The sequence below is a fragment of the Peromyscus leucopus genome, chromosome 10 (genome assembly GCF_004664715.2).
Source record: "Peromyscus leucopus breed LL Stock chromosome 10, UCI_PerLeu_2.1, whole genome shotgun sequence".
NCBI classification, from domain to species: domain Eukaryota; kingdom Metazoa; phylum Chordata; class Mammalia; order Rodentia; family Cricetidae; genus Peromyscus; species Peromyscus leucopus.
Genome location: NC_051071.1, coordinates 61421054 through 61434409, shown reverse-complemented (window position 1 = coordinate 61434409; position 13356 = coordinate 61421054). Strand labels below are relative to the sequence as shown.

General features: G+C 39.0%; 1 protein-coding gene across 11 annotated transcripts in view; it reads right to left on the bottom strand.

Moving 5' to 3' along the window:
* Positions 1–13356, bottom strand: part of Fip1l1 (factor interacting with PAPOLA and CPSF1) — a 65029-nt gene that overhangs the window by 48752 nt on the left and 2921 nt on the right. For 6 of the 11 annotated variants that reach the window (XM_037209105.1, XM_037209102.1, XM_037209106.1 and 3 more), the window contains exons 4-8: positions 9880–9937; positions 8845–8948; positions 5048–5112; positions 4364–4471; positions 3654–3784 (exon numbers count right to left, since the gene is read on the bottom strand). In XM_037209105.1, the coding sequence (XP_037065000.1) occupies positions 3654–3784; positions 4364–4471; positions 5048–5112; positions 8845–8948; positions 9880–9937 (466 nt within the window). Of the gene's footprint in view, positions 1–3298; positions 3368–3653; positions 3785–4363; positions 4472–5047; positions 5113–8844; positions 8949–9879; positions 9938–13356 lie in introns of all 11 variants that reach the window. The other 5 variants (XM_037209104.1, XM_028858772.2, XM_028858705.2 and 2 more) reach the window with 1 other exon arrangement.

Genomic DNA, 13356 nt, shown 5'->3' with positions numbered 1-13356 from the left:
TATAAATTACCAATCTCCAAATACAGTAGGGTGAAAAAAGGAAAAGTTGAAAGTTGTAAATAGTCCCATCTCAACCCACAGCAACTAAAAACAGGAAATGTTACAAAGCCAGGTATTTAGAAGCAGAGAGAGGAAATGACTGGGTAACTAAGGTGAATCCTAAGTCAGTGAAGAGAAAACACAATACAAGGGCTGCAGTCATGGCAGAACCAGAGAGCAAGGACAGCTCAAGCTCCTGGAACATCTCAAGCAGCCAGCAAGGCCTTCCAGTCACACTGAAGTGTTCTGAAAGTCAAGAGTCCCACAAAAAGAAAAACTAAAACAATAATATAGGAAAACAACTTAAAGCTAAGAGCACATAAACGTATCACAAGCCTATGGAAATCCTAAGTTAGTAAGTTTTAGTCACATTAACAGAGCTTCTAAGAGTTTGTAGGGTCCACTCTTACCAAAGACTAAGAATAAGACAAAGAACATTTGAGAAAATTCCAAATCGGAAGCTGAAAACAACAAAGCTAAAAATTAACAGAAAGAAGAGACTATGCAGAGAAAGAAAACAGCAGAAGCAAAAAATTAAAAATAAGCCTTCTATTAAGATCCTCTCAAAGATGGGGTTGGAGGAGAGACTGAAAAACAAAGGAAGATGATAAGCAGTGAAAACTTTCTGTAAAAACTTAACAGCAGAAACGAAAATCTAAGTAGAAGAACCCAACTGTCAAAAAGAAAGCTCTCAGAAAGATGAGATGGAAAAATTAGAGCAAAACCAGATATTATAGGATAGTGCAGAAAGAGAGTAAGAGGCAGTAAGAGAAGCAGAAAAAGGCTCTCAGATACGAAGCCCAGGTGTTTGCAAACTAAAAGGAAGCGGGTCAAGTTCCCAATACTGGTGAACAAATTCATACATATGTGCAGAGTTCGTGCTGTACAACATACAGTTAGAAAACTATTTTTAAGAAAATGTTACAAGCTACACAGGTGACACACATCTGTACTCTGGGCATTTTGGAGGCTGATGTAAGAAGATGGCCAGTGTGAAGTCAGCTTGGGCTAGTCAGGGAAGCTCTAACAGAAAGTAAAATCATAGAATGAAAGAAAGTAACAAAAGGAGAGAGGTTGCAGTTGATGTTTTTCCTAATGGTCCCTTTCTCCTGGAACCCCTCACCCCAAATTATAGAATCACCAGATTCCTGTACCTGAGAGGCTTTATACCTGAAGTTTCATCTTTGACTTGGCATAGGGAAAGACAAAACAACAACAACAAAGCTGGACACATATAGTGGCACATGCCTGTAATCCTAGCTCTTTGGGGCAGAACTTGTGTTCTGAACTTAAGGTCAGAGTGGGCTACCTAGCAATTCCAGGCCATCCTGCATTACACAGCTAGACTCCTTCTCAACACAAAACAAAACAGAAAACCAATAAAATTCACTCACGTCAAGATACATGAAAGGCTATTACTTCCTGAATATCAAAATGTTGATAACCACCGATGCTAAAGGCATCTAGAGGTTGCTTTCTACCACTCTCTGGACTTGTAACCAAAGCTTATGTAACATAAAAAGGAAGGACGCCTTCTAAAGGCTGCTGGGCTGTTTCCCACTTGCCTTTGACTATCTTTGCAGTAGGAAGAGCATTTAAACTGTGACTCTCCAGCAGTCTATCCCTTGGCCCAGTCACCACTAAGTACAGGCATGTTCATTTCACTCTATACTACATATTACACCAACCCCCATCTGACCTTTTATGTCTCTTACAGTCCACTGAGCTGCCATTTCATGTCTAAAAATCAGATCTGCATAATATCTACTGCTCAAGATCCTTCTAATGACTGCCCACAGCTCACAGGACAGTGTACAATGGCTTAAGATGATTTCCATCATTTCCTACAGACCACAATATAACCAAAGGGGTGGGGGGAGTGTTTTGTAATCACTGAAATTAATCATCCCCAAATCAGTATTTCTAATAGATTTACTAGTATTTAAGCACCTGATCAAAGCAAAAAAAAAAAAAAAAAAAAAAAAACAACCCACTGGACAACCATAAAATTCATTCAGAATCAATCAATCAATCAATCATTCAGAAATGGAAAAAAAAATTAATGACTTCCTCTCAATCAAAAGGAACTCAATAAATATTCTTCAACAGACAGCCTCTATGTAAAATAAATGTATCTACAACTTTCAAGAGAAGCCAGCCCTAGTTATTTCTTATTTCACTGTTTACAAATCTAAGATTTAAAAAACTATGTATAAGTTGATGGCTTATAATGATAGTTCTCATTCTTCATAGGGGAAAAAAACACCAATGAAATGAACCAGCTCATTATTAAACTTGCCTATGTATGTGTTATAATCATCTATCACAAAATATTAAATGCCTCAGCAGACATCTAAGAAGTTGAGGACCATTACAATAGAGTAAATATTACCAGGTACTTTCAAAATATTAACAAGAGAAAAAGAACCAGATACTCAGCTATAGCAGGATGTAAACTAAAAGTTTCTACACAGAACTGTGTCTAAACAGTAGCTACATCTGCAGACATAGCACATGTATTGCATAAGGCAGTATTTTGGTGTTCTCAAAAGGGCAGAGTTCTCTATCCAGACCACAAAAGGTCACTGAGATACATAACCTAAACTTGACCCAGTGCCATCTGGAACTGGAATTTCCTCCAAGGCAGGGAAAGGCTACCTAACCAAACCTCAGGAAAAGCAGCAATGAAAATGTGGTATTCTTTGAACCTGAGAAACCACAAGTCAGACCTGATGTCACCTAATCCTGTCAACCTTCATGTTGCGCGCATCGACCTATTCCTTTTAAGTATTAATTTTAAAACTCAGTGTCTCTGCTCAAATCTTAGGAGGTTGTCAGAGAACATCTGAAAGTCTTAAAGGACCTCAACTATGAGCTATTACACCAATGCCTTCAGCGTCAGAGAATAAACACTGTTGTCATCCCTCCTCCTTTGAAGAATTGGGAACACAAAAGCTTCCAATTTTGCTAAGGAGAAGAGTAAGATGTTCAATGAATGCTGAACCTGTGGCCTATCCTTAGGTCACAACACACAGCAAAGAACAGTTTTGCTTGGAGTTTGTTAGTATGATAGGCTACGAATTCACATGCTTGCAAAAGTAGAGTAGACAACAACCAACAAATGGGTAAGTCACCAGGAAGCTGAAGGTCTGGGAAAAAAGGCAGTGATTTCCACTTGAATTTTCTCCCTTGGACAGTGGTATGGAGCAGACTCAAGAACAAAAATGAGAGCAACCAAGGATAATTGACTAAAATTCACCTTAAAAAGATTGAATCTGCCATCTTGGATCTCTGCACCTGGTGTAACTTCCATAGTACAGTCTTCGGCCTAAGTTAAATAACACATTCCCCATTAAGACACCACACAATACTTAACTGATAGGCCACATAAAGACAAACTAGCTGTGGCTAGTCTGTGATTTGAACTAAGAACATACAGTAATCATTAACATGGAACTGAAGGGGAAGGAAGGGAAAACAAACATGGTCAAGACAACAAGAAACTAAACTGTCACACGGTACTGAACCACCTTTTCAGGGGAAAGGGACATATTTGGGGAGTCAAAGTGGGACAGTAAAAGAGGCGGGGTTACTCTGGAAGATTTACTAATTACCGTAATTTTATTTGTTGTTGAAGTAACCGGTATAACTTCAAGTCCCATTCGTATCCTCTTTTGTTTTTCACAGTAAGCTTTCCAAGTATCTTCATTAAAGCCATAATTAAAATAATCAGAAAGATCAGCACCTGAAGATAAAATAGACTTTTAGGACACAAACATTTTAACTCTATGGCAGCATCAAAAACCTGGTGTGGTATAGAAATGTCAACTTAGAGAAGATGTGAACAGAGAAGGGAGCAAACTTGGAAGTGAAGGAGACTGGTGGGGATTGGAGGGGGGTCAGAGAGGACAAAGAAGTGGATATGCTCCAAACAAAGACTATGGACACGTGTGACAAGGTCATAAGGAAACCCATCACTATTAATAATATATGCTAAGAGAAATACTTGTATCTGTAACACCCCTTGCATTTTTACTAGTTCTCAAAATTACCACAATGAAGCAAAGACTGAAAAACATTTTGATCAAAATGTTTTCCTTTAGAAATGGCATTATAATAAATAATGTGAGTCCACATTTATGCTAATTCCAGTGACTAATGAGATTTAATAATTCAAATACTCAATACTTGAATATTATTAGTTTAGGACAATAAAAAAAGACACTGTAAAGGGCAGTATTTTATATTGCTACCCAAAATACTTTTCTGATCATTTTATACTAAAAATCTTTTTTGAGATTAATGTAATACCAAATAATCCTACCAGGTTTCCGCCATGGTTTATCTTCAAAAGAATCCAAATCCACTTCCAAGAGTGGCACTCCATTAATGCTGCCAGGGGCATCAAGGTCTACCCCTTTGACTTTGGTTCCTATTTTACAGAAGAGCAAAATGGCAAAGAAGCTACATTAGCAAGGAGCTAGAAGACAAAGAGCAAAACCACCAATGTCCCTTCACCATCCATCCTGACGATGAGTAAAGCTCGACAAAGGCAAACTTTGTGATGAAACTTTTAAGACTAGCAGGGTGGAAAGGCTGGGGCTTTAGACATTACAGCCTAGCACGGTAGCACACGCCTACATCTGTGTCCTTGGGAAATGGACAGAGGACCAGGAACCCAAGGCAAGCTTTGGAAACACAGCTAGGTTACATGAGATACTGTCTCAGAAAACAAAAGGTTACTACATCAATGGAGCTGCTATTGCCCACATGTTAAACTGCTGTTTTATATCACTTGTGGGCAAAGAAAAGTTTCTCTTACAGGGCTCTAAAAGGAGCAGAGCGGCACAACCACAACAGCCAACATCTGCTGCCTGAGACGTCTTTCCCAGAAAGTCTGCTTCCGTGTGTCAAGGCGGTCAAACATACCATGGAAAGAGCTGAGCAATCTGCTTGGGACCTGTTTAAGATATTTTCATAATGATGTAGCTGCAAATACAAATTTTACCTGTATTTCCATACACTCTTCCCCCTGCCTTGATATTAAGATTTACTGGTGCTGTTCCATAACTCCTAAAAATAGAATAAAAATTAACCTCAAAAACATACAGTAACAAAATAGGAAGATAGTCAGCGTGTATAAAACCATAGTGAGTGAATGGATTGGCACTGTTTTGCCTGCCATGTATGTCTATCACAAGAGTGCCTGGTGCTCAGAGGTCAGAAGAGAGCACTGGGTCCCTGGAACTAGAGTTGCTGTGCGCACTGGGAACTGAACCCACATCCTCTACAAGAAAAAGCGCTAAGCCATCTCTCCAGCCCCAAGAACTAATTTCTAAAGAAAGGCCTGGCATTTTTCCATCTCAAATATTTTTTAATGTCATCTTCCCATCTCAAAAGTCTCCCAGCTACTAACTCAATGTGCCACTGTAGCAAAAATCTTAAGAACCACCTTTGCTGTTACTTCCTAGTTCCTTACCATCTAGCAACCCTGCAGCAGTGAAAGCTCCCTGACACACTGCCATGTCCCATGGCCCCACTTTAGTCTTTCTCACATCTTATATCACCAATCAAACCTCTTTCCAATACACACCGAGTATTTCATTCAAAACATGAATTCACTTAGAAGAAATGTGGAAGAACTAATCTGGAATTAATTAAAAAAGAACTGATGTGGAAAACAGTGACAACAGGAGGTTAATAACTAAAGGGGATGAGGGACAACTTCCAGGACACCCGCAGTCTTCCACAGCTTTGTCTGGGCTGTGACGGCAGGAACACATATATATTCACGTGACAAATAACTGAAGTTAAACCAACCTATGTTCATATACTAGTTATGCAACTTTGTGCAAGGCACCACCATTGCTACCAGTTTTCCTTAAAAATCAGCTGACCTATGGGTACAGTGGTGCACATCTTTAATCCCAGCACTCGGGAGGTAAAGGTAGGTGGATCTCCATGAGTCTGAGGTCTGCCTGGTCTACAAAATGAGTTTCAGGACAGCCAGAACTACATAGAGAGATTCTGTCTCAAAAAAAACCAAAAACCAAAACAACATTATTTATTTATTTATTTGGTTTTTCGAGACAGGGTTTCTCTGTGTAGTTTTGCTGCCTGTCCTGAATCTCACTCTGTAGACCAGGCCAGCCTCGAACTCACAGAGATCCACCTGGCTCTGCCTCCTGAGTGCTGGAATTAAAGGTGGTGTACCACCAGCAATATTTTTTAATGAGCAGAAAAATCAAAATCAAGTATTAGTGCAAACTGAAATGGTTTTCCACACTGTTGGGGATGTAGAGAAAAGGAGACTCAGGGGACGAGGTAAGAATGAACAGTAAGAATTTGTAGTGAACAGAAAGATATTAGTAAGCTTTCAGATCACACTCAAGACTTTGGAAAGATTAATATTTCCTATCATGTTCATTCTACTTAAGTGTGCTCTTTTCTCTTAGACTTTCAGCTAACCAGACCTAGGATAGTTCCTGCTTTTGTTCTGCTCAATAATTGTCTTTGTGGACTGTGGTGAAGGAGTACTTGCCTAGCATGTGCAAGGAAGGCTCTGAGTTCAAGATCTACCACTGCCAAAATAAACAGGTTTTGTTTGTATGTTTTATCTCTGAGGAAGTCCACACATCCCTTCAATAAAAATCCTGAAGCAATTAGAAATAGAAGGAAAGTGTCTTAGCATAGCAAAGCAGCATGACCTTCAAACACACCGCCAACACTGGATGGGATTGTTCCACTAAAGCCAGTAAAGAAGTAAGTATGTGCTTACTTTCTACTCTTACTCTTACAGGGCTTCAAGTTTTAGCTTTAGAAAAGGGAAAGAAAATGGAAGGAGGAAATCAAATAATTTCTATTAGCAAATATTATGATTCTATTTGTAGAAGATCCCCCAAACTCTACCAGACAATTCAGTAGCCAGAATATACTATATGTAAGTAAGGATGTCAAGGAATAAAATTAATATTAATTTCTAAAAAATAAGTATCACTCCTATATACTAATAAGGAACATAATGAGAAGTTAGGAAATCAATCCCATTCAAATAAGAAATAAGAGAAAAGAGAAAACCTAAGAAATGAAAGACCTCTTCAATGACAATTTTATTGTGAAATGGCAATATTACCAAAAGCAATCTACAAATGTGATTCAGTAAAATCCCCATCAAAATAACAGTGACATCCTTCACAAAAGCAGAAAAATCCTAAAATTCCTATGGAAGCAATGAAGGACCTGGCAGCAATCTCAACAATGCCAGGAACATCACCACACCTGATGGTACTACTGCAGAGTCAGTACAAAAACAGACATCAGATCAATGAACAGAGGATTCAGGAGTGATCTCACACAGCTACAGGCACCTGAACTACCACTACAGCAACTGATGTCAGAGAAACTGCATGTGCATCTACAGAAGAGTAAAAGGAAATCCTTCCGCCTCACCCTGAACCAAAGTCTATCACAATGGTCAAAGACCTTACTATGAACTTGGAGTTCTCAAAAGCTACACTATGGAAAACAAGAGGTACTAAGAGGCACTACCAAGTTCTATCTGAAAATGAGCCCAATAGTTTAGGAAGTAAAACCAAGAACTGACAAATGGAATTACGTGAAATTCAAGCTCTTTCAAATACAGCTCAGTGAAGACAGTCTACAACACATCTGACAGAGAATTAACATACATAACTAATATAACATACAGAATTAATATAAAGAACTCAAAAGCAAATACCAAAAACCCATACAACCTAATCCATAAACGGACTCATGAAAAATGATAAAGAGTCCTTATAGCCAACAGATATCTTAACCATCAGGGACAACACTGGGATTCCACTTCATCCCATTCAAAATGATTAATGATAAACAAACAAACAAACAAACAAAAACAAAACCACCAAACCCAAACCCTCCCAAAGATGAGGACAAAGTTTCAGTAGTCATCTTATACAGCTAGCTAAAACCCAAAGCTCTTAACTCTACCACCATAACAAAACCACAAGCTACTTTAATGTGTTTACTTGCTCCAGCTCATGGAATGTAAATCTTGCTACCAATACACTGGCCTAAAAGGCCTGACAGATAATTAACTCAAAAAAAAAAAAAAAAAAAAGAAAAAAGAAAAGAAAAAAAAACCAAATTATGGCAACCAAGAAGAAATGGGTTAGTTTGTATTGGATATAAAAAATGAACCAATGACAGGAACACAAGTGACAGTTTAGGTGTTCCACTTCTTTTTTTTTTTTTTTGGTTTTTCGAGTCAGGGTTTCTCTGTGTAGCTTTGCGCCTTTCCTGGAGCTCACTTGGTAGCCCAGGCTGGCCTCGAACTCACAGAGATCCGCCTGGCTCTGCCTCCCGAGTGCTGGGATTAAAGGCGTGCGCCACCAACGCCCGGCGGTGTTCCACTTCTAACCAAAGACCTCATCCTAGCAAATCCTCAGGAAAAATATGTTTTCAATGCAGCGATCAGCTATGGCTGCTTCCATATACCCACAGAATTCAGTAGGCAGAAAGTAATTAACCACCTGTTGAAACTGTCACCAGTTCTTTCCTCTCATGTAAGATAGAAAATGTAGCATCAACAGAATCAACCACTGACAACCTAGCACAGAACTTCACATGGTAGCACTCATGCATATAACTTAGGGCTGCCAAGGTGGCTTAGAGAGTAAGGGCACTTGTAGCCAAGCCCCAACGACCTAAGTGGAAACAGAAGTGACTCTTGTAAGGAGTCTTCTGACCTGCACATGCAAACCATGACACACATGACCCCCTCCAAATAAAGTAACACTAACTTACCCATACTGTGGTGCTCCCGTTTTAATGTCTCCTATAGTGACATGAACATCATCCTCATCATCGTCACTGTCACTGTCACTGTCATCTTCAGTCTCCGTCACTTTCTATTCCAACATAAACAATTACAAAATGCATTCAATAATCCTATTCAGCAATCCTAATCATATGAACAAATAAAAAATTGATTCTGTGTTTTCTGAACTTGTTTAAGAGTAAAAATTACAAGCTTATAAAACTGTTATCCCAACTTTGATTTTTAATACTGACATTTAATCTCACAAATGTTTTACTCATAAGAATTTCTCAAGTACTTATTTTTAAATAATTCTACAGTAGATACTACATTTCCTTAGATTCATTCATTTTGCAAGGTCATCAATTACAATAGGAAGAAACTCTACATGCAAATGATTGGAGAAGCGTTATGTATCTTTTCAAACTAAAATGGATCTGCTTACTGTGGTTTTAGTATGGATCTAAAATGTTGTTATATTTTAGTTACATAATGGTAGATAACCATATCACCTAGGCAAATGCTTTTTTGGTTATAGGTTTCAGTTTGAAAAACGAAAAAGCAAAAACAAGTTTCCTTCTCTATTCAGGATTAAAATGTACAACTATCAGAGAACACCAAGTACCATTCAACAGCCACAGAGTCAAGAGTAAAACCTTTAGAGAGCATTCCTAAGAAACTTTAAGAGACAGTTCAGGTTGTGGACTCGGCACTGGCTTTGGAAATCAAGCTCACTTATGACAGTCTTTTGATCTACAACTACTTAGTTATTTGAAAACAACAGACAGCAAGTCTTTGCATCTGCTGTATGTCCTCCAAGTTTCTTCCCAGTATTTTTTCTCCTAAGTCATACATATTCTTTTGATGATATCAGATGGAGCAGTTGACATAAGAAGGGGTCAAGGCATACAGAATGCTGAAGGTTATGATAAATGTTGGTTTTATTTGTAAATAAACTGTGATGTTCTTAAAGATTTGAAACCTCAAAGTAAGTGGATTACAAAGCCTGAGATGTAGGTTACCGGTTTTGACACGCCGTTTTCGGCAGTTTCCTCTTCAATTCCAGCTGGAGGATTAGCACTGCAACCAAAGAAAGCAAGGAGACAGGATGGATGCTGCTGCTGATGCTGCTGCTTCAAGACAAGATGACACTACAGTCTCAGGCTACCTCGGACATTTCCTAAAGTTATTATCTCTACTGCAGGATGAGAACAAGAGGGTAAATCTGTCTGGTCTTCCTGTTAGTGTGCATAAAGTCAGGATTCACATGGAAGTGAGAGTTGGGCTTACTTGGTTTTTTGAGACAGACTCCTTGAACTCACCATGTAGACCAAGCTGGCCTCAAACTCAAGAGATCCGCTTGCCTCTGCCTCCTAAATGCTGGGATTAAAGGCGTGTGCCACCACTCTCTGCCTAACAATTTCTTTGTTTTGTTTTTTTGGTGGTGGTGGTGGGGGGTGTTGTTTGTTTTTGTTTTTCAAGACAGGGTTTCTGTGTAGCTTTGGAGCCTATCCTGGAACTCAACTTTGTAGACCAGGCTAGCCTGGAACTCAGATCCAGCCGCCTCTGCCTCCTCAGTGCTGGGATTAAAGGCGTGTGCTACACTGCTCAGTCTCTGCCCAACCATTTCTTAATGACATACAACTTGATGGTAGCACACAACTTAAGTTTACACTGCACATCACATCTCTTTTCCTTTCCGAGTCTTTACTAGGTATCTGCTGTGTGCCAAGGACTGTCAAGGACTATATAATACGGTTTCTCTTCTCCCTGGTGCCTATGGAATTCTCTACGACAGGATCATATTAATTCTTTCAGTGCCCAGTTAGCACACATGCTTCTACCTGCTTTGCTGTTCCATTAACCTTATCAGATAGGTCTATCAAATACAAAATGTCAAGACTAAAAAGAAATTATCTTCATGGAAGACTACCTCTAGTTTACAGTAACTAATCACTTTTAGAAGGCGAATTTGACTTGTCGTTTTGCAACAAAAACTGTGTCATTTAACAAGGAAATATTCACATTGCCAGGAGACTCAAGTTATTAACAAAAAATACTTCCAGAACTATAGTATAATAAGTTTCTTGACAGTAGAAAAACTGTACAAACAGAAAAACCGTAGAAAACAATGAATTGATTTGGCCCAAGTCACTGAAACTCTTAGTATCATTTCAGAGTAAAATGCTTAGATTTTGACAAGTTCAGTGCTCTTTTTATTATAATACTTTCATAATACTCCTTAGTGGCAATTTATAACACTATACCCAAGTAAAACAAATTAGGAAAGAAACTGAAAACTTCAATTTTTTTCCTGTCCTAACATAGGACTCAAGACAAATTTTCTACTATAATTCTTCTTAATTTAATAATTTGCTTATATAAACTTCTAGAGAGCCAGAAACAAGTTTGGTTTACTTGTTTGTAGCACATGCCTGCAAGCAGTGGGATGAACCCTCAGTGTGCTTCCCATTTCACAGGACAGTATACAATAGTCAGCTAAAACCTGGACACAGAAAGCAAAACAGCACCGAAATCTGTGTAATGCAATGCTTAAGGACAGAGGCTTCAGCAGTGAACCAGTCCCAATGACAATGGGCAAATGCAACAGCAGGGGCCTAGGCGGGAAATGCAAGGCTGTACCAAGCTGCAGGCTAGCTTTGCCTGAGTTAGAACTTCCAGCTCCTTATCATCACTAAAATATAAGAATGATAAAATTGTAAGATTTTTCTAAAAAGGTAAAAATGTAAAGACAAATGTCCTCCCAGGGAATGAGACACACATAGCTCTCCAAATGAAATTAACAGCAAATAAAGGCAACAGTACTCGAAGAAGGCAGAAGTGGATTAACTCCAATCGACCATCACACTGTGTCTCAGAGAATTCAAGAAAGTTCAATGAAAAAGCAAACTTTGAGGAAGGAGAAGTAGCTCAGTGGTTCAGAGCATGGTCCAAGACCCAGGTGTGAACCCCAGCACCACATGGCAGCTCACAACATCTGAATCGCAGCCTCAGGGGATTCAAAGCCTTCTATCATTCTATCTTCCACAGGCACCAGGCATGAACATGGTATATGCACATACATGTAAAAAAAATACCAATACACATTAAAGAAAAATCAGCTGGGCGGTGGTGGCGCACGCCTTTAATCCCAGTACTCTGGAGGCAGAGGCAGGCGGATCTCTGTGAGTTTGAGGCCAGCCTGTGCTACAAAGTGAGTTCCAGAAAAGGCACAAAGCTACACAGAGAAACCCTGTCTCGAAAAACCAAAAAAAAAAAAAGAAAGAAAAGAAAAAGGAAAATCAAAGTGAACTTAGAATTGTAGTTAATAAAACTCAGAGATAAGGATTAGCCCATAAAAATACGTATTTGATTATAACACTACCCTGTAGTCAATTTCTTGACACTTAATAAAATGGATATAAAAAAACATCTTTTTTCTTTTGGTCTTTTGAGACAGGGTTTTATTGTGTAGCTCTAGCTGTCCTCTGCTGTGTAGACCAGGCTGTCCTCTAACTCACAGAGATCCACCTGCCTCTGCTGGGATTAAAGGCCTGCACTGCCGCCACCACCACCGCCTGGCCATACATACATATATATAAATGTATGGTTTCTTTTTTTTTTTGTTTTGTTTTTTGTTTTTTGAAGCACGGTGTTTGTGTTGTTTTTGGTGCCTGCCCTGGATCTTGCTCTGTAGCCCAGGCTGGCCTCAAACTCACAGAGATCCGCCTGGCTCTGCCTCCCGAGCGCTGAGATTAAAGGCGTGCGCCACCGGCTTAATTTAAAAACAACAACAACAAAAAAAAACTATACATTCCTATCAGTGAGCTGAATACATAAACTCCAAACATAGATGATTAAATTTCAGATAATACAAAAATATAGCTCTGCCGAAGATATATTTTGTTCAGTGTAACCATTACGTATGAAATCCCAAAAGAAATCTTGTATCACCAGTCACCCCATTTTCCTATGTCACGATCCTGAAATTTCGGTCTCTATGGATTTACTTCTTCTGGATAATTTATAATTAGAATTGAATCAGACATGTCTTTTGTAGCTGCTTCCTTCCTTTAATATGTTCTTAATGTGTTCACCCATGCTGTGACAAGTCAGGACTTGATTTCCTTCCACCATGAATATAAGGGTCCACTGCATCAAATCTATTAACTTGCATGATGGTGGACAGGTGGATTATTTCCATTTTCCTGACTAGGTATGATTAATGTTACGAACACTGATGTTCAAGTGCTTATGTTCACCTATGTTTTCACTTCTCTAAGTTAAAGAGAGTAGAACTGCTAAGTAGTGATGACTCTACTTGGCCCTGTGAGGAGGCTATCAGCTTACAGTAGCTCAGCAGTGTATGCAGATGGTCCGGCTTCTCCATATCCTCAGCACTGCTGTTCTCCCTTTTGGATTATCCTGCTAGGTATGGGGCATTGTTCCCTCCACTTTGAAAATCTAAATATTCTTTAAATGTGTTGTGTGTGTGATAC